The 24,869-nt window shown below is 40.0% G+C and overlaps 1 protein-coding gene across 1 annotated transcript in view; it reads right to left on the reverse strand.

Annotated features, from left to right (window-relative positions):
• FGGY (FGGY carbohydrate kinase domain containing) overlaps positions 1-24,869 on the reverse strand; it is a 572,506-nt gene that overhangs the window by 185,482 nt on the left and 362,155 nt on the right. Inside the window, exon 8 of the mRNA XM_044673617.1 lies at positions 471-574. Within this exon, the coding sequence (XP_044529552.1) occupies positions 471-574 (104 nt within the window). The remainder of the gene's footprint in view (positions 1-470; positions 575-24,869) is intronic.

Consider the following 24,869-nt stretch of genomic DNA (forward strand, 5'->3'; position numbering starts at 1 on the left):
GAGTAGAGAAAGAGAGACAGGGGAATGAGAGAGAAAGAGTGAGACAGAAAGAGAGGAGAGAGACAAAGTGTGAAAAAGACACAGAAGGAGGGAGACAGAGGAGACAGATAGAGGAAGAGAGAGACACATAGAGAGAGATACAGGAAGGGGAGAGGTAGAGAGACAGAGAGAGAGGGGTAGGGAGACAGGTGGAGAGAAAGAAAGAGAGGGAGAGAGAGACAGAGACAGAGACAGAGACAGAGACAGAGAAACAGAGAGACAGAGAGACAGAAAGAGAGACAGAAAGAGACAGAGAGAGAGAAACAGAAAGAGAGAGACAGAAAGAGAGAGACAGAGAGAGAGAGACAGAGAGACAGAAAGAGACAGAAAGAGAGAGAGACAGAAAGAGAGAGGAGAGAGAGAGAGAGAGAGAGAGAGAGAGAGAGAGAGAGAGAGAGAACACAAGTGTGAGTTCTTGGGTTCTCACTTACCCCCATGTGACAAGAAGATGTTCCACAGATCACAGCCAACCGAGACGTAATTGGCTGGTTTTCACAGGGCAGATTATACCCTTTCACATCTGCTCCAATCACTCCTGTGAGAAAACAGAATGAAATCCCTTCAACAATATATACATATATATATGCACATATATATGTGTGTGTATGTATATATATGAACATAAAGGTATGTATATGTATATATAGTTTTAAAAGCAGCAATGTATAGCTACAGACACGAAATATACTTTTTAGAGAAGAAAAAGATTGAGGCCACTTCTGAAGGCCAGATTGGTAAAAGAAAAGCCACTGCCAGTAATAGGGAAATTGAGGTTTCAGCCTCCATGGCTGAGGATTGCCTCCTATATGAGAAGAGCAAATTAATCAATCAATCAATAAATCAATGAAAAAGCATTTTTTAAGTATCTTCTATGTGACAGATCCTAGGAATAAAAGACAAAAATGAAAACATTTTTTCTATTGAGGAGCCTCCATTATACCAGGAAGAACCCAATGCCCACTTTTAATTAAATATTAGATAAAAGCAAGGTGGTATGACTAGGGAGGAGGCACTGATAAGTAGAGGTCAGGGCAGGGTCAGGAAAATCTCATGTAGGAGATAGCACTTAAACCATACTTGAAGAAGACTTTAGATTCCAGGTGGCAGAGGTGAGGAAGGAGACTATCCTAGGCGTGGAGATAGCCCAGGTCAAGGGTAGGGACAGGAGATGATATGTCATGGGTGGGAAACAAGTAAGCCAGTCTGGCTGGACTAGAGAGTGACGGAGGGGAATATTATGCAATAAGTCTGGAAAGGAAGACTAGTGACCAGTCATGAAGAGCTTTAAATGCCAAACAAAAAGTTTGTATTTTATACTAGGCCAGACATTTTTCTGAGCAGGTAAGCAACATACTCCAACAGTCATGGATGTGAACATTAAACCGTGATAAGTGCAATTGGTCCATCAGCAAACATTTATTTTTAAAAACTAAGTAGTACTAGATTAGTGATTTTGAAAGACTTAAAGCTTGACACATATTTCTTGCCCTCACTGACCTCACAGCTTGGTAGGGAGATAAAATACCAACATAAATTGCTCTAAGACAGAACATTAAAATAAAAATGTTTTTGATGAGAAGGAAGAAAGGAAAAAGGAAGGAAGGAAGGAAGGAAGGAAGGAAGGAAGGAAGGAAGGAAGGCAGAAAGGAAGGAAGGAAGGAAGGAAGGAATGAAGGAAAAAAGGAAATAAAGAACCAAAGAAGCACTTATTAAGCTTCTAATTTGTGCCATATACTGTGCTAAGTGCTTTTTATATATTATCTCAATTGATCCTTACAATGACTTATTACAGATGAGGAAAATGAGGCAGGCAGTTCACATGACCTACCCAGGGTCACACAGCTAGTAAGCCCTTAAAGCTAAATTTGAGTTCAGATATTTCTGACTCTTGGCCAACACTTACCAGATTTAGTGTCAGAAGATATTCCGATTCAGCATGTGTGTGTGTGTGTGTGTGTGTGTCTGTGTGTGTGTGTGTGTGTGTGTGTGTTTACACTTCTATACTTCATTCTTTTTTGTCTTCTGTAAAATGAGTTGGTATCTTAGAATTCTAAAACTGTGGTTGACTTGTAAGGCCACTTTAGCCCGAGTTTTCATCTGTGAGCCTAATCCCTTTTCCATCTCCAGAGATGAGCGTTGTATCCAAGGCACTGGGGAAAAGGTTTGAATGTTTCCTTTTGCCATAGCTCTGAAGTAAATATTTCTTTGTAAAATCAAATCCAAAATTAAGTGGCTTAATGCAACTAAACTAGAGATTCTAGCCCCAGTGACTCTTAAATGATAGAGTACCCTTGGCAGGGGCTCAAGTCAAAGACTCAGAAGAGTTTCCCCAACCCTCTTAGCATCTTAGAGCATCCTGAGGAAGGTGTAAAATGTAAGGGTCCTGTTTCTCAGGCAGTGGGACCAAGGCGTGCCATATTTTGAAGCAATAAAAACCAAAACAATACCAGATCTCTGAAATATAAGACAAAGGGAATATTAGGGAACAATGCTAGTAGTCAGGGGGAAAAGGAAGGCTTTTCTATAGACGATGACACCTGAAATGATTCTGGAAGGAAACTCGAGATTTTAAGAGGCAGAGGGGAGGAGGGATGGGGGAAGCAGTGTCAAAGGCCCAAGATGAAAGTCAGAGTAGTAAATAAAAGGACCGGGAGGAAGGGAAATCTGGCTGGACGTTAGAGTTTGTAAAGAGGAAACAATCCAAAATGGCTAAAAATGGTAGGTTTGAGCCAGTTCATTGAGTTAGGAAGTGACAGAGTCCAAGTTGTTCTTTACAAAAATCAATTCACTTGGTGTAGGAGCATGAATTGGAGTGAGGGGTGACTTAAGGCAAAGAGAAAAATTGGGCTGCTATTGCAGTAATAAAGCATGTGGGGACAAGTCTCTGATCTAAGGTGGTGACTGTGGGTGAAGATAAGGGAATAGATTTGAGAGAAGCTATAGAAGTAGATTGTTTATTCTTGCTTGGGTAGAAAAACTAGAGTCCTATTCCCCTGGTTTCCAAATATGGGAGACAGCCACAGAATTCACCCCCAGAGCTTTAAATGACCTTCAGCCCTAGGCTTTGGCTCGGGATTGTTCATGAATATTAAATGGACTGGATGCTTCAGAGAGTCAAGTATGGGTTGTTAGAGGGAGGCTCCAAAGAGGGTTAAAATTCCTTTTTTCTTCAGAGAGTTTTTGGATGCCACAAGAAGCATCGCTTCTCCCTGACCCCACTACCCAAATCCCTCTGCTCAAATAGAAGGACTCTGAGTGCCAATAGTATTTGGCCTCAGAGACTAATCCAGTTCTTTCTTCCTAAATCCCTGTTGTTGCTCATCAGAATGCTCCATCCCTTAAACCCCTGCCAAGTGGAATACCTCTGGTGGCACTGGAAGGACTGCTTTGTTCAGCATCGTCCGTGGATAGTTAAAAGAGTAAGTTAGAACCCAGTGCTGATGACATCAAGGTCATGGACTGCATCTCTCTGTTGCCTCCAGGCAGCCCTGAAATCCCGCCTCCCTGCTGGCTCATTGTGGTTCCCAAAAGTTATTCCAGCAGACATGCTGACAAATAATCTGAAGATTGGAAAGCTCTCCTCATAGGTCTGGGTAGGCGATGTGTCTGTCTGTTTATCTCAAGAGACGCATCCAAAAGGACAAGGAACCTTGAGCTCATTCTATATCAATCAACAAGAAATAAGGGCTGACAATGTACCAGGCACTGGGCTAGGCACTGAGGATAGAAAAACAGAAGCAAAATACATGAAGACTTGCTGAAAGAACTGAGAAGAGAAGGCTATTCGGAAGAATCATCAGAGGAAGGAGATTTGACTCGGTCTGTTTGGTCCCAAAGGGCAGGACTAGAAAATTTGAAGACACAAATTTGGGGGGTGACATAAAAAAATAAAGCTGAACAAGGAGAGCTGTCCAAAAGCTCTATGGCAGTGATTCCCAAACTTTTTTGTCCTACTGCCCCCTTTCCAGAAAAAATATTACTTAGCAACCCTGGAACTTAATTTTTTTAAATGTTAATAGCAATTAATAGGAAAAATAAATGTATAATTTTCTACCTTTTTTTGAAAAATATATTAAAGTGTAAATTAGAAACATTGAACTTTGAAATTATGAAACTATTTATTGATCTCAGAAATGCACCTGTGGCCATCACTGCCCCCCTTGGATCGCTGCAGCACCCACTAGGGGGCGGTGGCACCCACTTTGGGAATCACTGCTCTACGGGTTGACTCCAGAGGTTTCCCCTCTTGGCAAAAGATAGCCTTCATATAAACCTTCAGAAAAAGGCTGGATGTCCACACCAGACTTGCATTAGCAGGGATTCTTTTAGAGAAATGTGTCAGACAGCTCCTTCTAACTCTTCAATTCAGTGATGCTGAGGCCAGACCATTTAAGTGCCAAGAACTTCATTGCCAAGTTAACTGATAGATCTGGTGCTGGTGGGGGGGCATCGTAGCAATGCTTGGAGACCATCATCTAAGTTATATGTGCGAGAGTTAGTTCCCTGATCAGTCTGGCGAGGTGTTCATAAACTAGGAGCAGAGTTTTCCCAGAGTTGTCTTGAGGACGGAACGACAATTAGTAAGAGATAACAAAGGTAATCATTACACAGAGTCTTAATGTCTACACAGAGTGGCACCTATGTGATTCCATTGGATGTTCATGTCAACCCATAGGGAAGGTGCTGTTATGATCCCTATTTTTCAGATGAAGAAACTGAAGTTAAATAACTTGCCAAAGAATACACAGCCAATAAGTATCAAAGGAGCATTTAGACTCAGATCTTCCTGACTCCAAGTCCATTGCTCTTAAGCCTTGGGCCATCTACTTGCCTCTTGTAAGCAGGTTCTTACCCAGAGCAGGGCCATTATTAGTTCCATCTAAAGGGATTGTGAATTAATTAAAAAAAATTTAAATGGTAAAAAAAAGAGGGACTGTGACCTATATCAATGGAAAAGATACCTATAACAACAAAAGCAGTGATCCTCGAGGGGCAATGGGGTAACTAGATCACAGGGCAATAGATTACTATTCTGGGCATGTTATTTGCCTTCTGTCTGTCTCTGTTTCCCCATATGGAAAATTGGAGTTAGTTCTTTGGACCTTGCTTACTCAATAGAGCAGGATTGCACATTACAGAACAGAAGGTCATCTAACTCCAACATGTTCATTGAAAGAGGAATAAACTTTGTCCCAAAGAGGGGGGAGTGATTTGCTTATGGTTGCACAGCTAGCAAGCAATGGCAAAGCTAGAATTTTACCCAAAGTCCTGTGACTCCAAATTCAGTGTCCTCCCTATCAATTTCAGTTCCTTTCCTGAGCATTGCAGGACCTTCAGAGCCTCGCGGCACCCGACCTTTCTAGATTCCTCATCCTGCTCATCTCATACCCTACACGCCAGCTAATGTAGACCCCTCGCCGCTCCATAGACGTGTGCCATGTTTTCCTGCCTCTGCAGCTTTCTTCACACCGTTTCCCAGTTTGCATCCTTCCAAGACTATTTCAGAGACTTCCTTGTTCCCCTCATTCTCTTTCATGATGATTTTTTTCATCTCTCCATCATCACATGGTATTTTGTTTGTATCTTTCCGTGTAATTCTCATGGGATTATTTGGCATCATGATGTATGTGCATGTTCTTTGTTTCATGGACTGCTCTGGTAAGACTCATCTTCCTGAGTTCAAATCTTGCCCAAGACACTTATTTGTTATAGGACCCTGGGCAAATTGCTTAACCCAGTTTGCCTCAGTTTCCTCATTTATAAAATGAACCGGAGAAGGAAATGGTAAACCCTGCTAGTATCTTTGCCAAGAAAAGCCCAAATGGAGGCATGAAGAGTCAGAAGCAAATGAAATGATTGAACAACAATGATGTGAGCAAAGAATACCTATCCAAGGGGATGGACTGCTGGTGATGTGCCTGTATGAACTTAGCTAAAATGGACCATTCAAAGAGTGAAAAAGAGGGAGAAATGGGAGAGGGGCTTGTGGGATCCAAGGGCCATGAATCTCCATGTGGAGTGAGCCTCAGAGGCCATTTAGTCCATTCTGATCATTTTGGAGTGGAAGAAATTGAGACCCACGGAGGTAAAGAGATTTGTTCCAGTAACCATCAAAGGTGGGATTCGAACCTGAATCCTCTTATTCCTGAGTTATTGATCTTTATATAGAATTATGTTCCTTCCCTAGGAAAAGTTAGGAGAAAATGGACAAGAGGTATTAAGTATGAGTGCCTTGGGTGGGGAGATTCTGATCTGTAATGTTGGAGGAAGTCCCTCCTTTGAAGAGAGATCACAAAACCATTTGAACACTGGGTTTCTGTCTTAACCTCCTATGAGACAGGGAGAGCTTATTTCTTAATTAAAGTTTATTTTTCCTTCAGTGCCTAGCATGGTGTGCTTTGCCCAGTAGTGGTTTAATATATGCCTATATATGTATATATACATATCAGCACACATACACATATTTTAACATATAAATGGATTATTGTTTTAGGGCAGCATTTTTAGAAGAAGCAGATTGCCCCGAGGAATATTTTCATGGGGTTTTCTCTTTTTAATGGGGGTAAAAAGTTTTATGTTCTGCTTTTTATTTCAAAGGGGATTTGTTGAACATTTTCCATTTTTCCTTTTCTCAAAAAAATGACTAAGTAAAGAAATAGTGAGCTACACGTTGATTTGACTTGTGTGAAGTTTTCAATTATTTTTTTAAAGTACATGAAAAGCCCTTCGTAAAAATAAAAGTTCCCTACTCTCATCTTAGAGTACAAACCATTATTCCTTATAGGTCAGAAGTCACTGAGCTCTCCTACAACTCATTTTCCACAGCTCTAAAAGAAAGACAATCTGAAGGGGGCCACGTAAGGATCTAATGTTAAGGAAGGGTTTGAATATGGAAAAATTTGTAATGTGGTTGGAGAACCTCAGTAAAAAAATCCCAGCTTTGTAGCTTGCTACCTGTGTGAGCTTGAACAAGTTCCTCCATCTTTGTAGTCCTCAGTTTCCTAATCTGTAAAATGATGCAATTGGAATAGATGGCTTCTGAGGCCCTTTCTGGCCCTAGAACTCTGACTCAGTGATGGTATGGAATGCTTCCATCCTTGTGGCACTGTTCATGTGATGATGACTGCAAAGTGGGGATGAAGGGAGCTTTGACGTGTTTTTATCTCCATGAATAAATGAATTAAAAATAATTTCTTACATGTTCACTTTACTATGTAAAGTGCTTAGTTAAATACTGAGCATGGATATAAAAAAATTATTGTTTGCTCTCAAGGAGCTCAATTTTGAAAAGAGGAACCAAAAAATCGGTCCATTGTTTCCCAGGATCTTTGGGTCAGTGCAAGACAATTGAATAAATGATGATAGAGTCCAACCCTCATGACAGAAGAAAACTGAGGTCAGGAGGAGTAAATTGATGAGTCCAAGTCTTGCAAATGGTTAATGATGGACTTGAGAAGAGCCTCTAAAGACTCATGAATCCCAGGTCAACGGGTCTTCCTTTAGGAACTAGTTTTGCCTCTTAGCTCTGACACTTAAGAGCTGAGTGAGCTTGAATAACTCACCTAACTTCTCTCCGACACAGAATTAGGGTCAGAGTTGCTTTAACCCAAATCCTCCGGATTCCTCAACTATAAAATGGGCTTGCCATTGCCCATAAAATCTTAAGCACTGAGGTTGTTGTGAAAGTACTTTGTAAACTCTAAAGCACTATAAAAATGTCAGTGGTTAGTAGATTACAACAAACCATTTTTGAGACTGCCAGCAGGGGTGTTCTAGTAAATGTTTAACAACCTTCTCTTTAAATATATGTATATGCTTAAATGTATATAATATATGAGAACAGTTTAATATGCACTATTGATATTTTCTCCATCACTTTCTTAAGTTTAGATAAAAAAAATAATCAAGTCTTGTTCTGTAGGTTTGATTTCTCAGGTGTAAATGCTCACACTGTAGAAAGGAAAGAGATTAAGCATCTGTGTAGCACCTACTATGTGCCAGGCACTGTGCTAGATGCATTACAAATGTTATCTTATTTGATTCTCACAACAGCCCTGTGCAATAGGAGCTGTTATTATCCCATTTTATGGTTGAGAAAACTGAGACAAAGGGATAAAAGAAGTTGAGTCATTTTCCCAGGGTCTCCTAACTAGTAAGTATCTAAAGTCAGCTTTGAATTCAGGTCTTCTTGACTGAAGAGCCTGATCTATATCCACTCTGTACCACCTTGCTGAAAATTTAACAATCATTTCTTAAGGAGCCATTTTGAGCTGGTTCTGGTACATCCCTAGCTATGTAGCGCATGGCTGAGTTCAAAGATTTCCTTCCACATAATCACCAAAGATTCACTGAATTTCAGTGTTGGAAGAGTCACCAAGGGCCACCAAACCCAACTCAGACCTGAAAACTGGTCTCTCTGCTTGCTCCCAGCTTTTCTCCTTTCCAGTTCCTTTTCCACATGGCTGCCCAACCCATAATCCTAACAGATCCACCTCAACATATTTCCTCTCATCCTAACAGGGTCAAGAGAGCAAGGGGACCTATTGTGCCTACTGCCTCTATGATAAAACACCAATTCCTTCAACTAGCATGTAGAATCCTGCCTAACCTGTCCCTGCACAGTGGACAGAGTGCCAGGTCTAAAGTCAGGAAGACTCATCTTCCTGAGTTCAAATCCAGCCTCAGACACTTACCAGCTATGTGACAAATAGGGTTAAATGGCTTGCTGCAGTAGAAAGACCTTTCTTCCTGAGTTCAAATCTGGCCTTACTCACTTCCTAGCTGTGTAACTCTGGGCAAGTTACTTATCCCTGTTTGCCTCCATTTTCTCATCTGTCAAATGACCCGGAGAAAGAAATGATGAACCACTCCAATATCTCTGCCAAGAGAACCCTTAATGGGGTCATTAAAAGTCAGACATGACTGAGACTACACGATGACAACCAACCTGTATCCTTTTGACCTCAGGAGTCTTACTACCTATAACTTACTACCTATAATCTCTGCTCTAGCCTAACTGGGATGTTAGCTCATCTGCCCTCCTACTATGCCATTTCTTACTGCCAAACCTTTATACTAGAAGGTTCTCTTCCCTCTGTATTTGGCTTGCACTCCTTTCTCCCCTCTGCTCTGTGACAAAACACAATTCTGGGGTCACCTCCTATGTTTCCTAATTTCCCACCCCTCTTGGTATTCTCCACTCAATCTTTATCCTATTCTGTTTACGGTTTGCATTTATTTATCTACCTAAACATTGTATTCTCTAGGAGAATGTAAGGTCCTTGAGAGTAAGGGATGTTTTTAATTTTTCCTTTTATAAATGACTTTTTTCTTGGTATCTTCAGTATTAACACAGTCACTTGCACATAATAGGTGTTCACAGATATCACAGATAAATGCTCACAGAATTAAATTTAATTGTATGAACAGAAGTCTCTTTTACAACAGCCACAATAATCCATCATCTCCTTGAAGTCCTTCAGAGAAAGGGGACTTCTGACCTGCCCAGGCAGCCTTTTTGTTCCACTATGGATAGCTTCCATGTTTGGGAGTTTTTCTTTACACTGAACCTTAATCTGTTTCTTTGAATCGCTTCCCTCCCCCCCATTATTCTCCATTCTGTTCTCTGGTTCCCAGCAAATTAGATCAGATTCCATCAGATCTTTGGAGTCAGAGATAATGTCTCCCCTCCCAGGTCCAGTATAACATAACCTACTTGAAGACAGGGACTGTTTAGCTTGATTTGGTATTCTCAGCATGTAGTACCCAGACAGTGCTTTGCAGTAGCCAATTAACAAATGCTTGCTGGTTTGACATGAATTAATATCCTCCCTTCTCCTAACTCTATATCCTGAGATTTTATTTTTTAAATTCTTATTTTCATGTTAGAATCAATACTAAGCATTGTTCCAAGGCAGAAGAGTGGTAAGTGCTAGGCAATGGGGGTTAAGTGACTTGCTCAAGGTCATGCAGCTAGGAAGTATCTGAGGCTAGATCTGAACCCAGGACTTCCCTGTCTCCAGGTCTGGCTCTCTATCCACTGAGTCATCTAGCTGCCCCATCCTGGGTTCTTTTAGGAAGTTTCACATAGGAAGGTTTTGAGACTTTTCACCAAACTGACCTGATGAATTGGAAATTAGATTTGGAGCCAGGAAGACTTGGGTTTGGATATAGCATTAAACACTTATTAGCTGTGTGATACCAAGCTAGTCACTAAACCTCTCTGTAGAGATTGGATTTAGTGTTTCTAAGTTCCCTTCTAGGCCTCAATATATGACCCTGTGACCATTCTGGTTCCAAGGCCATAGGAACTATGAGAGACCCTGTATTCATTTAATTAATTCATATATAAAGGATGTTGATGGGGATGGTTAATATGGTGAGCTATACATAAGCTAGGTAGAGTAAGAGATTTCCCAAAGTAAATTCTGCTTGGGAGCAAGAAAGAGCCAAAGATCGATCTATCTATCTATCTATCTATCTATCTATCTATCTATCTGTCTGTCTGTCTATCTGTCTGTCTGTCTGTCTGTCTATCTATCTGTCTGTCAGTCTATCTGATTGTTTCTCTCTGTCTGTCTGTCTATCCATTTACCTATCAATCTGTCCATCTGTCTTATCTTTCCATCTATCTATGTATCTATGTACCTATCCATCTATCTATCTATCTATCTATCTATCTATCTATCTATCTATGTCTATCTATCTATCTATCTATCTATCTATCTATCTATCTATCTATCTATCTATCTAATTGGTTTTCTCTCTCTTTCTCTCTCCCCATCTATCTATGTATCTATCTATGTATCTATCTATGTATCTATCTATGTATCTATCTATGTATCTATCTATGTATCTATCTAACTATCTATCTATCTATCTATGTCTGTCTATCTATCTATCTATCTATCTATCTATCTATCTATCTATCTATCTATCTATCTGTGTCTGTNCTGTCTATCTATCTATCTATCTATCTATCTATCTATCTATCTATCTATCTATCTATCCATTTATCTATCTGTTCATCTGTCTATTTATCTGTCCATCTGTCTTATCTGTCTATCTATCTGTCTGTCTATGTATCTATGTATCTATCTATCTAATAGGCAAATTGACCTCTAATCCCACTGATTTGGCTGTCCCTGCCCCCTCTAAAGTGGATCTAAGCTGGTCTATCTCCTTTCATGAAGCTGTCACAGAAGATCCTCTCAATGCTCTGCAGATATTTCTGGCCTTCTCCAACTCTTTATGAGCATATAAGCCATTCATCAATCAGTCCTCTTGCCACATCAATCATAGGATATAGAGTAATAAATTCAGAGCAACCAGGGACCACAGAGGTTACATATTTTGTTTGTTTATTTTTTCTATTTATGCACATATTTGGTAAGTTGGAAAGCTATCATATTAAGGAGGGGAAACACTGAGTTTGGTGTTTAATAATGGATTTTGAAAGAAGAAAACAGGAGAAGCTCAGTCTGTTATTTACTACCCCTCTGACCTTGAAGAAATCACCTAAATTCTCTCATCGTTTTCCTCATCTGTAAAATAAAGGGAGTATATTTGATAACCTCAACAATCCCTTTAGCGTTAAGTACTTAATTTTATGATCTTGGACTTCAGACCATCTTGAAATCTCCTTGTCTACAGTGTGCTATAGCCTGCTCCTGTCTATTGAAACAACTCTCCATTGGCCTCTGGGTTATGATAGTTTTCAATCCTTCAGATTGAAGTGCTCTATGACTCACAGCCTGACAAAAATACTCCACATGCTCTTCAAAATCTTTAGCACTTCAGTAGCTAGTGTCCAATTGACCCATCTGATTCAGGGCTCTGGACCACGTCTGGATTTCTGTGTAACCGCACAGGGAGCTCAGAGCCAGTAGCTGAACAAGGGGTCACAAGACACACAGATGCCCTTGTCTGGAGACACACAAGCTTCAGCTATTGCCAAGGAGGGGAGAAAAAAAGGAAAGACAAAGTGGTGTCCTCTTTGAGTGAAAACAATTTCTATCCCCCAGTGGGTTACAACTGCCTCTTGTTTCATGAACCCCCGAAACAGAAGAAATTAACCACCAAGTCAGTCTTTGGAATTGCCATAACCCTTCACATTTTCAGAGGGTTAGACAATGAAGGACTTAATACTTATTCATCACAGACAGCCAAGAGAAAAGCGAATAGTCAGAGAAAGAGTGACAAGGACCTTAATGGACTGGGGACTTATCAGTGCCAGGGCATTAGGCTTGGGCTAGAATTGAGTCAAAAGGTCTTGGCTCAGTCTCTTTTCCTTTTCTCTTTGTCCTCAGCCCCAATAACCACAAATCTATAGAACAACCAGCTCAAAAGCAGAAGGAAGGAGGGTGTATTTTCCATCTTGAAAAAAAATTTTTTTCTCAAGATGGTCTTATTTTTGTTTTACCTGAGATGTGGTATAAGAAAAGCAACCCTGGCCAAAAAACTCTGGGACAGTAGTGCATTATAAATATCATATTTCCTTCCTGGGTATACATTGGTGCTTTTACCCAAATAATTTTCTCTTCTGTAAGAATTACATTTTAATGGTTGACTAACATATATGAAAATTATAAATAATATGGTAGTCTCCAATTCAAAGTATTATTGCTAAAAGTTGAAATGACCTTTAATAGCTTATTTGCAAAAGAGGTGGAAAGAGTGAAGGTAAAGAAATACAAAAGGGTAGAGAAGACATTAACTTATCTAATTAAATATTGCTCTGGTGCTCTACTCAGACAGGACTTTATTGACCTTCAATCAAAATTAAACTCTCTCCAGAAGACAAGAAGGGAAAGCCAGCTATCCACTCACCCAAGCTCCCTCCAAGAGGCAGGTCAAGACAATGACTCCAGCCTAAGGTGATTCCTGAGGCTGACTTTCTTCCTAGAGTCAACTTTCTTCTTGAAGCTGACTTCCTTCTTGGAGTCGACTTTGCTAGCCTCAGAAATTCAGGGCCTTTTATAGTGGCTTCTTATCTCCAGAATTGTCTAGCACTGCCCAGGGGTCAGTGTTTGTGGGAGACAGTTCTCACCTTCTGGAGGGGTGAATACTCATCAAAACTGTTCACAGATTCCTGGCTGATTGTGTTTCTGAGGGCGTGAATTCACTAAGTGGTTTTACAGCTCCTCCACCTAGTTCAAGCTTATGTTGATTCAACAAAATTTGGTGGACAAAGGAGAGTTAATTGGCTAGTGAGGTACTAAGTAGGGATACTTAAGTAATATTAACCAAAGAATCAACTCCAACTAGGTAAAGAGAACAAAGAATTCCCTTTCATACTTCTCACTTCCAACCTCCTTCCCCAGATGATGGATTTGCACGAGGAGGAAAATATCCAGATTTAAGTTCTCTGTTTGAAGGTAAGAGGTTTTTCCTGAATGGCCTTCAACTCTTACAAATCAGTTTGCTCTAATGTCATCTTTTTCAGAACCTGACATAAAATGAAAGCTGATGCTGAAAGGTTTCCCCAAGAAAGTATGGTTCCTCCTCCCTTGAGGTATTTGAGAAGAGGCTGCATGACCGTTGGTGGTTAGATGATACTCACAATCACCTTTGGATTGGACTAGATGGTCTCAGAGGTTCCCTCTAGCTCTGAGTTTCTGGGAGTTCTGGCTGTCCAGATGTTGTTGAAATATTATTGTAATATTTAATTCTCCTTGAGGGCGAGGGCAATTTCATTTTTGTCTTTGTGTACCCATTAGTTGGCACATGGTAGGTTCTTAAGAAATGTGGATTGATTGCTTTCAGATCTGAAAGATATCCAAAGGAAAACAACTCATGATGATGCCAGTGATTGAAAGAATTGGGGATGTTTATCTCAGGGAGGAGGAGGTTCAAAGGGACCAAAAACTACTCTTTGACTTTTCAAAAGGCTATCTGCTTGAAAAGTTATTAGCCTGGTCCTTATATTGGAGAAGTCTGCTGGAAAATTTCTTGAACAATTTATTTGTAGAATTCCAAATTGTTTTCCAAGATCCTGTGATATTGATTGGGATGGGAACTTGATCTCCAGCTAAATCAACAACAATCCTATTTCAACCATCAGTCATAATTCAAGGGAATACTACATGTGGAGATCCTACCTGGTGACTACCTGTTCAGATGCTATAGATCTCTTTCTTATCAACTAAATCAGTTATTTTGGACCCACCAAAAGGGGAAAAATCTCTCCACTAGTTTTGGGGCTGGCAAATTGTCTTAATAATAAAAATGGCACTAAATAAGATGCTTCTCCATCTTCCCATCTGATAAATCCTAAGGACCACTGACTTTATATCTCCTGCTCTGCAGCCCTTCCTGTCCATATTGTCTCTTCCATTAGAAAGTTACTTTTTTGAGAGAAGGTACTATCTCAATTTTTAAAAATAATTTCTGCCTTAAGTAGTTGGCACAGTGCTTGACACACATTAAGCTGATCATTTGTTTCAACAAATTTTACACAAAGTGAAACTGATTATAAGCCCCTAGAAGTGTGAGGGATCACGTCTATAAAATTATCTCTAACATTTGTTCATTATAGCTATGAAAAATTAGATATTTAATTTTATTCATTTCCATGAATGGTTGCTAAAATAGCAAGCACTTATCAGGTACCTAATGTTTGCAGAACACCATGCCAGAAGCTGAGACAAATACAAAGATAAGAAAAAAATATATATCCATTCTCATAGACTTCAGTTTTGGGCAGTGGTGTTAAAAATAAATTAAAAGGGGGAAGCTAGGTAGCTCAGTGGATTTAGAGCTGGGTCTAGAGAGGGGAGGTCCTAGGTTCAAATCCAGCCTTAAATACTTCCTAGCTGTGTGACCCTGGGCAAGTCACTTAACCCCCTTGCCTAGCCCTTACCACTCTTCTCCCTTGGAACCAATGCACAGTATTGATTCTAAGATGGAAGGTAAGGATTTAAAAAAATCCAATAGAAATTGAGGCCACTAAAACACAAAGATCCCTGTGGGTTACACATTGAAAGTTTTAAAAATGTAATATCCATATTTTATGAAGTTTTTAATTACTTTAAAACTAATTCACAAGGCCATCTTAAATTGATTTAGACTCCATTAGGGAGTGTTGCTGGCAGTATGTTTGACACCTTTATTCTAGGAGATACAAAGTCAATCAGTAAACATTTAGTAGGAATCCAATATATGCCAGGCACTGTGCTGGGGATACAAAGGAAGGGAGAAGGGAAAAGACAGTCCCTACCCTCAGGGATCTCATAGTCTTTTGGTGTAAGATAACATGAACCCATGTGAAAGCAAGCTACATATAGTGTAAGTTGGATGTAACCTGGAAAAGGGACTACTTTAAGGGGGATAAATTAAGGGGGATAATTAAGGGGGATGAAAAGCAGTGGATGACTTGGTCTCTGCCCTCAAGGAGCTTACTGTGTCTCTGGGGAGCCAAAGCCTCAAAACAGTAGACAAGGGACAAAAAATAGAACCCATTGTAGCATGAAGTGCCAAATGTGGGGTAGAGATATAAAGTGAGAAAAAAAGAAGATTCTTTCTTTATTATTTGCTCTCTGGATTCTATTCCACATTTTCCAAAAGAATGCAGGCTTTGTAAATGAGGCTGACTCTGCCTGGAGTAATTGTAGGATTGCAAAAAAAAAAATACTTTAGTCTGGTTGTAGGATCCAAGGCAATTCACCTAGTTCATTTTCTCTTATGGTTTATTTCCTTATAAATTTTCTTCTCTGGGTTCTCCTTCAGCAGCGAGGCAGCTAAGTGATACAATAGATAGAGCTGTGATGGGCAAACTTTTTAAAGAGGGGGCCCAAGGAAAGGAAATGCTCATCTGTCAGTCTGTTTCTAAGGCAACTCTTATGAAGTTTCACTGTATGGTATCCTATTCATTGTATTCATCAGATTAGGAATAATGTCCTTGGCCAGGATAGAACATTTCAGGGGGCCACATCTGGCCTGTGCCCATCACTGGGATAGAGCACTTGACCTAGATTCAGAAAGATCTGAGTTCAAATCATGCTTCAAACACTAGCTGTGTGACCTGGGGCAAATCATTCATCTCTTTTCTGCCCCATTTCCCTCATATGTTAAAAAAAAAAGATCCTAATTGCCCCTGCATTCCGGGATTATTGAGAGGATCAAATGAGATAGTAATCATAAAGGCCAGAGCAGAGTGCTTGGCACCCAGTAAGCCACATTTAAATGTGAATTTTTACTGTTGTTAACCCAGGATTCTTCCTAGCTTTGATGCTCTCACATAAGAGGCCATGTGGTTAAAAAGAAATCATGGGAGATTTGCAACCAGAATGGAAAAAGGATTAGACTTGTTCTGTTTAGCTACAGTAGGAGCCAGAGGCTAGGGTTGCTCTTGTTTACTAAGTCACCTTGGACAAGTAACTTCCTCTCTCTGAGGATCAGCTTCCTTATCTATAAAATAAAGGGGCTGAATTAGATGTGGCTTCTAAAGTCTCTCTTAGCTCAGAATTTTGCATCATAATTATGACCCAATGATTGCTTCATTCTAATTTCTAACAGGGCAGTGCAGGGCTACAGTAGGACTTCACTGGCTGAAGTCTGCAGTCTCTGAACAACAGCCTTCTCACCCTTCCATCCCTGGGGAAATGGCAGAGATCCCAGAGCCCAGGAAAACCAAATCTCCTTTTGTCCCTCTGCCTCTTTGATGGGCAAGAATCCGGAGTATGTAGCAACAGCAGCCACACAGCTGAGCTCAGACTTCCCTTTAAGGGTTTTCTGTTGAAATATATGCACTAAAGCACACCCTAAGAGTAACCAACATGATGAGATTAGTAAGTAGGGGTGAGAAAAACAGCTGAAAAGATGATAATGCCCATCCTCCTCCCCAGCATTTGGTATTCCATTCCTTAAGTTCTAAAATAAACATTCATTAGAATTCACTAAAGTGAAATTCCAAAATGCCTGGAGTAGCCACTGAATGAATCTCAAAAGAAAGTTGCTTGTTAAGCCTGAAAGATAACTTGCAGAGTCTGTGAATTAGCTCCATGTGGAGCTGGAAAATTGGTGGTAGAACTCCAGTTCTCAGTGATGATGCAAATACCTCTCACTTCACTTCAGTAATGGGGGCTGGGCAGGGAAAAGGAAAGAAGCAGGAATTCAGTAAGTGCCCACTATATGCTTATGCTAAACATTTTACAAACATCTCATTTGATTATATGGGAGGAACAAGTGTCATGAACCATACAAAATGATGGAGGATACAATGGTTGACCCTTTGGGGGGCCAGAATAAGATGGTTGTCATTATTGTTTATCCGCCATTTTTGAAGGGGACCAATGACATCACTAGGGTGATGCCTTGCTGGTGAGTTGGATGATTTCAGTGAGGCTGGGCTGCATAAAGTCATCCACCTCATTCTCTGTTCCTGTCATCAAAGTGCATTATAGAAGAGTCCTAGAAGGATGTTAGATGTTACACTCCACCTAGGAACTTCCCAGGACCAGTGAAGCACAAAACCTTTGACTTATGAAAAATGAAGTTTATTTAAAAAAAAGAATAAAAGGAACTGATAGGTAAACTATCCAAACTAACTCCACCCAACTTTCTAAGTCTCCTAGGAAAGGAGAGTCTTCCTTTTCTTATATAGGTCCTGCTTAACCCTTCCTATGTTATCTAAGAAACCTCCCAATGCTATCTGACTTAATCTAACTTAATGCCAATAATTAACAGGAAAGAAAGAGGAAAAAACCTCTGGGTTTGGCTGCCATACTAAGTAACTCAAAGTTATAGGTCGAAAACTGAATTACCTTAGCCAATAGGAATTCTGGTAGATGGATCACTGTCAGATGAAGATTGGTCTCAGGGAAATTAGTTTCCTACAATCAAACCCTCTACCTGGATGTCAAAGATTTTCTCCATGAAAATCCTGACTTTCCAGGGTGTAACATAGAAGACAGCAGGGTGGAAATCTCTTAGAACAAAATTCCTCCTTCAGCTTGATGGGAATTGTAGGCAGAGACAAAACCTCCCTCCAGTTTGGTCAAAATCCAAGAAGGAAGTGAAGTTCAGTTATTTCCAGTTGTAGACCCACAATTCCTTTCTACCCAGAATCCTTTCCCAGGGTTTCTCTCAAAATTCCCTATCTCCAACTAACCCTAGAAATCCAGACTATCCATAACTATATTTGTTCAAAAGTCCAGTGGCAAGACAAAAGTCAGGGTGATTGGAGATGATCCAAGATGAAGAGGATGATCCTGGTATCTATGATACCTGATCAAGCTTTAAGGGCTCCACAATGGCTACTTCCACCAGCTTCAGGGCTCTTGGAGCAAATGGTTCTCATCCACCCATTCTACAGGAGGAAATCTTCACAAGCTTGAGGTAGACATTCTCCTTAATCCATCAACAAGTTTGAGGACTATCAGTTACCCTCAAACAGGTTGAGCCCATAGGTTGAGATGGTTTTCCCAGGGGGTGGTTACTACACATGCTACAGCTTTTTGGAGTCCCAATTGAGAATGGAATGAAAGTGGACACCAAAGTGAATGAACAGCCCTGACAAGGGCTCAGCAAGCTCTCACACCAGAGTTGCTAGTCATACTTGAATATGCCATGCAACCTACTCTAGAATGTGTTACTGTCATTGTTGTCATTGTCACCATCATTGTTGCTACTTGGAGAGCATAAATTGGGGGTGGGGAGTGAAGAGGAGACAACAAAAAACCCAATTCCTATTCTCAAATAAATATAAGCAAATATTGGGAAGATATAACCCAGAAACCATTTTGAGTGGCACAGAAAAACTGGGGTGAGATACATCCCAACAACAACAATGATCATTTCTGTGGACAAAATAAAAAGTGGATTATTCAGTCACAAACAGAATCATTGGGTTTTGAGGGCCCTTAGCGGACACCAGGCTCAATCTATATCTGACTGAGTGTTTCTCCACTTTGGTTAGTGAGTGGTCATTGGATCATAAATTCATGAACTTAGATTTGGAAATAAACTTAAAGGTGATCAAGCCCTCATTTTATAGGTGAAGAACTTGAGGCCTTTGCAGATTAGATGACTTGTCCAGAGGTGAGACTTCCTGTGAAGAGGAATCCATCCATGACTTTCTGTAGCTGTTTGCTCTACCTTTGTATAGCTCAAATTATAAAGATTTCCCACCTTCAACAGCAAGTCTAAATTTGTCTATTATTTCCATCCATTATATCTAGCGCTGCCTTTGGGGGACAAACAGGACGAGTTTGATTTCTTTTCCATATGAAAATCTTTCAAATATTTGAATACAGCTTTGATGTGCTTTCTTATCCTTCTCTTCTCTAAGGTAAAAACATTTTCATTTCCTTCATCCTGTCTTCATATTGACATAGATTTGAGGACTTCACCATCATTGTTGGCCAACTCTGCTTGTTCTCTATTTTATCAATTTTCTTAAAAAAATAGCAACTAGAGCTTGTTCTTCTTTGCTCACAACACTCCTTCTCCCATCTTAATACCTCCATGCACCCTGGCTACCATGTTCTTCCTCTTTATCTCAATTTCCTTGATTTCCTTGAAGACTAAGCTCAGATCCCACCTTTTGCAGGAAGCCTATTGTGCCTTCTCTAGTTCTGGTGCCTCCCCTCAGTGCTCACCTTTTAGCTACTCTGTATGCATCTAATACAAACTTTGTATTGATATGTTTTCTTCACTGGGCTGTCAGTTCTTTGAGAAGCCTCTGAGTTGCTGCTGTTGTTTGTATCCATATTGTTTAGCACATTGCCTGGCACATAGTAGGCACTTAGTAAATGCTTGTTATGGACATAACGCTGCATATGCACTCAGAAGATCTTTCATCCTTGGAAGCTGGTGGCACAGTTGATAGAGGAACCGGCCATGGAATGAGGAAGATCTGAATTCAAATCTGACCTCAGAAACTTACTGGTTGTGTGACCCTGAGCAAGGGATTTAATTTCTGTTTGCCTCAATTTCTTTATCTTTAAAAAGATGTTTCAAAAGTTTTTACTGGTTACTTGACATAATATATCTAAGACATTTTGCAAACTTTAAAGAAACATGTACACAATATATTTTGTTATTATTAAATTATTCTTTAATGAGTCATTATTGTTATTATTATTTTTAAACACAAAACAGGCACTTAAAGTCTAGAATTCACATGAACTTCCAAAGTCAAGCCAGTTTTCTGTGGATCTGTGATTTCATTGGGAAAAGTCTGCCTTGTCTTTTGAAACCTGGTTAATTCATTTAGCCTACTCCTTTGCCAGTTTGCAGCCAGTAACGAGACTCAGAATCTGAAAGTGAAGGAAACCAGTAGGATTCTGGGGGTGCTAGGTCTTAGAGTCTAGAGATCTCAGTGATGCAGATTAGTTGGGAAGCAAAAAAAAATAGTGACCAGTGGCTGAAGAGACATCCTATGGCTATTGTACCAAGCAATGAATGGGAGTCAAAAAGCTTTGATGAAGGAACAAACACAAAAGAGGAGAGCCACCAGCAAGAACTGAAAACACGAGAAACGAACTTGCATGATGAGAGCTGCTATCTGAAAATATATTTCAGCTACAACCACCTGCTGAGACTGCAGATCAGAACCTACTTTTCTTCTTTGACTCTTGAGAGCCAAGGGAGATTTTTCCCTCATCATTGCCTTCTTCCTAATTTAGATCTATGGGCTTCTACCATCTTCAGTCAAGATGGGCAAAGCTCATCTTCACTTTCCATTTCTCTTCATCGCTGGTCTCCATGACTGCCTGTCCTGTATCAGGCCACTTCACAAAATTGTCTTGTCCTCGCTGTCTCCTATCCAATCTCATCTGCTCTTTCTCTGTTTCTCCAATCTCACCTTCAATCTGCATCAGACATTTCAGGGATGTCACAAAATGGAAGTTGTGCTATGTTTTGCTTGCATTGATGTTGGAAGTTAGAACCACAAAAGGAAGTAAGAGAGCCCAGGACTTGAGTTACTAAAAACAAGATTCAAATTCTGCCTCTGACACTGTGTAGATGTGTGACTTTAGAAAAGATGTTTAATCTCTCTGGGCATCATTTGTATCAGTAAAATTAGGAGGCTGGACTTGAGGTAGCTTGGTGGGACAGTGAAAAGATCCTTGTATCTAGAATCGAGGAAGATTTCCACTCAAATCTAGTAGCAGAAACTTACTAGCTGGGCAACCCTGGACTAGTCAATTATTCTCTGCCTCAATTTCCTCATCTGTAAAATTGAGATAATAGCACCTACTTCTAGGGTTGTTATGGCAATAAAAATATGAGAATATCATTAAAGTGCTTTGTGAGACTTAAATATATAAATGCTATGATTGTTATTGTCATTAATATCATAATATGTACTGATATAACTAATATTTAACAATAGATTATGATTAAATAAGTCAAGTCTCAGTTTTCTTTGAAAAACTGGAGGGGAGGATGGTACAGAAAGAGGAAAATTGAATGGTCCCTTCTAACTATAATAGCCTGTGTTCTAACAGTTCATGTTCAAAATTTGACCATTCACTGCCTGCATTATAGGGGCTTTTCCTTGCATATATGAAATGAACTAGAGCAGTGATGGGCAAACTTTTTAAAGAGGGGGCCAAAGGAAAGGAAATGCTCACCTGTCAGTCTGTTCCTAAGGCAACTCTTTGGAAGTTTCATTGTATTGTATCCTACTCATTGTATTTGTCAGATTAGGAATAATGTTGAGGGGCTGGAGAGAACATTTCAGGGGGCCGCATCTGGCCCAGGCGGGCTATAGTTTGGCCATCACTGAACTAGATCATTGCTGATGTCCTTTTCAACTCTCAGATTCTATGGTTCTATGACACTCTTTTTTTCTAAAGTACTTTCATTGACATTTTATAGTCTAAAGTTGCCTCCAGGTTTGACAATCCATGGGCTAAGGTCCTTCCTGGCTATAATATTCTTTATTCTAAAGTCTTTCCCAGTTTTAATCTTTTCTATTCCAAGGTTCCTCCCAAGTTCTGGTATTCCACAATTCTAAATCCTAGCTCTGCTATTGTCTAGCTCTGACGTTCTGTGTTCCGTGGTCCCTTCCATCCAGAAAGGAGCTTGTAAAAATTTAACCAACAGCTATTGGGGTGAAAAATGTGCCCATGACACACTTTTAGGTTTAATCTATATTGTTAACATTTCTCTATCACTTTTTAAGAACTAGATGGTAAAACAAAAGAAAACAAAACAACAACTCAAGCCATGACTTGTGACATTTGCTGAGTTTTGGAATATATTTGCTCACACTGAAAACTTAGCAATTGGCTCTCACGAGCCAGTTCCAGTTGGCTCCAGCATACCTTTGCTTCCATTTCTAAATTCCTACAAGTTCCTTCCCAGATATTGGCTTCTTAAAAAGCCTGGATAAAGTCAGTTTCCCAGGCCTTATTTTTCTTGATTTTAAGATTTGTACAATGATGTTAATCTTTGCTATGTTGGTTTCTTTGATGTTTATTTATTACGCAGGTTGTTGTGGGGAAAGTAGGCTACGAATGTATTATCCTTACTTGTCTCTATTATTTTGTCATTGTTGTTCAGGCTTGTCCAACACTTTGTGAGCCCAAGCATGATAGCCCGCCAGGCCCTTTTATCCTTCACTCTCTCCTGAAGTCTGTCCAAGCTTATCTCCATTGCTTCTATGACACTATTTCTCCATCTCATCTTCCGCCATTCCCTTTTCATTTTGCCTTCAACCTTTCCTGACAATCAGGATCTTTTCCAATGAGACCCGTCTTTTCATTAAGTGGCCCAAGTATTTAACTTCAGCTTCAGTATTTAAACTCGTAGTGAATAGTCTGAATTAATTTCATTGAGAATCGGCTTATTCCATTTCCTTGCTATGCAACGGACTCTCCAAAATCTTCTCCAACACTAAAATTCAAAGGCACTGACTCTCAATCATACATTGCTACTGGAAAAACTGTAGCTTTGACTGTATAGACCTTTGCCAGCAAGGTGATACCTTTGCTTTTAGTATGCTGTCCAGATTTGCCTTAGCTTTCCTTCCAAGGAGCAATGGTCTTCTTTTTTTAAACCCTTAACTTCTGTGTATTGGCTCCTAGGTGGAAGAGTGGTAAGGGTGGGCAATAGGGGTCAAGTGACTTGCCCAGGGTCACACAGCTGGGAAGTGTCTGAGGTCGGATTTGAACCTAGGACCTCCCGACTCTAGGCCTGACTTTCATTCCACTGAGCTACCTGGCTGCCCCAGCAATGGTCTTTTAATTTCATGGTTGCAGTCACTCAGAATCTGCAATAATCTTTGAGCCCAAGAATATAAAATCTGACACTATTTCCATTTCTTCTCTCTCTATTTGCCAGGAAGTGAGAGCACCAGTTGCCAAGATCTTAGTTTTAAAGCATCACATAAATATCTGGTATTATTAGTAATAGTCATTACACCATAATCACTATCATCAGGGAAGAAAGCCAGAATTGCTTAAACCTGGTCCATAATAATGCTGAATGTATACCTTAGAAGAGAAGATACTAATTGCTACCATTCACCAAGCTATCTTCCCTTTTTCATTTATTTATTTAGTAAATCTGAAAAAGAGAGGGAGAAAAAAATTGCAGAGCTGTCAGTTTCCTCTCCCAATAATGACAATCCCATCATCATCATTAGGTCTGCCTCCATCATCCTGCCCATCTGGTGTCTGCCAACTTCTTGCTTAATTGCTGGCAGCCTTCCAATTGGTTTTGTCTCTCTGTCTCTGTATCTCTCTGTATCCCTGTCTCTATGTCTTCCTTTCTCAATCCCTCTCTCCTCTTGGAGATACCAGATAAGATGTAGAGACAATAGCACCCATACATACAGCATCTTTCAGGGAGGCTATGCCAGCTTTCAGAGATTGAAAGCTTATTTATCCTTCAAACATTAAAACTACTTAATTTTTTTGCCTTTTTTTGACATTGACCTCTACAATGGGATATTTAACATACCCCTTCCTTGGTCAAAGCATCCTTCAGTACTCCAAAGTTCAAGGATTTCACAGATGGAACAATCACTCCCTCCGTATCCCTCCCACATCCCAGTAGTTAACAACCTCAGTTACCTAAAAATGCTGCTTTCATGTAGCCAACCAGGTGAAAACCTCTCAGAATTGGGCTAGAGGAGTGGTAGTACACCACAAGACCACTACTTATGGATCAATGAAGAAATCTAACTACAAAAATCTTAATGAACAGAATTTAACCAATTTCTAGCTATCCTGAATCATTGTGATGAACACTGGAAGAACTGGACATATTTAGCTTGGATATGGAGGTGGGGTGGGATAGGTCGTAACTCTGTCTGGCCTCAGAAGATTGGGCCAAGAACAAAAAAGAGGTAGTAAAGAAGCAGATTTAGGATGGATGTCAGAGGGGAAAATTCCTAAGAATTACAGCTGTCCAAAAGTGGAATTTAGTACCCTGAAGATGTAATGGGTGATCCATCAGTAGACATTTTTTAAGGCAAAGTTAGACATTTATTTGTCAGGAATGTCCTAAAGGGGTTTCTTTATAGGATATGGTTGGATTTGTTAGCCATTGAGATGATTTCTAACTCAAAAGTAGAAGAGTGGTAAGAGCTAGCAAGCAGTTTGGGTCAAGTGACTTGCCCAGGGTCACTCATCTAGGAAGTGTCTGAGGTCAGATTTGAACCTAGGACTTCCCATCTCCAGGCCTGCTTTTTTATCCATTGTACTACCTAATTGTCCCTAGAATAAGGACTCTTAATAATTGTTATGTATCATGGACCCTTTGACCAATCTGGTGAAGCCTATGGAATCCTTCACAAAATGTTTTTAAATTGAAGTGTAAGTTCGTTCAGAATAGAGTTTTCTTTCTTTCTTTCTTTCTTTCTTTCTTTCTTTCTT

The sequence above is a fragment of the Gracilinanus agilis genome, chromosome 4 (assembly GCF_016433145.1).
Source record: "Gracilinanus agilis isolate LMUSP501 chromosome 4, AgileGrace, whole genome shotgun sequence".
NCBI lineage: Eukaryota > Metazoa > Chordata > Mammalia > Didelphimorphia > Didelphidae > Gracilinanus > Gracilinanus agilis.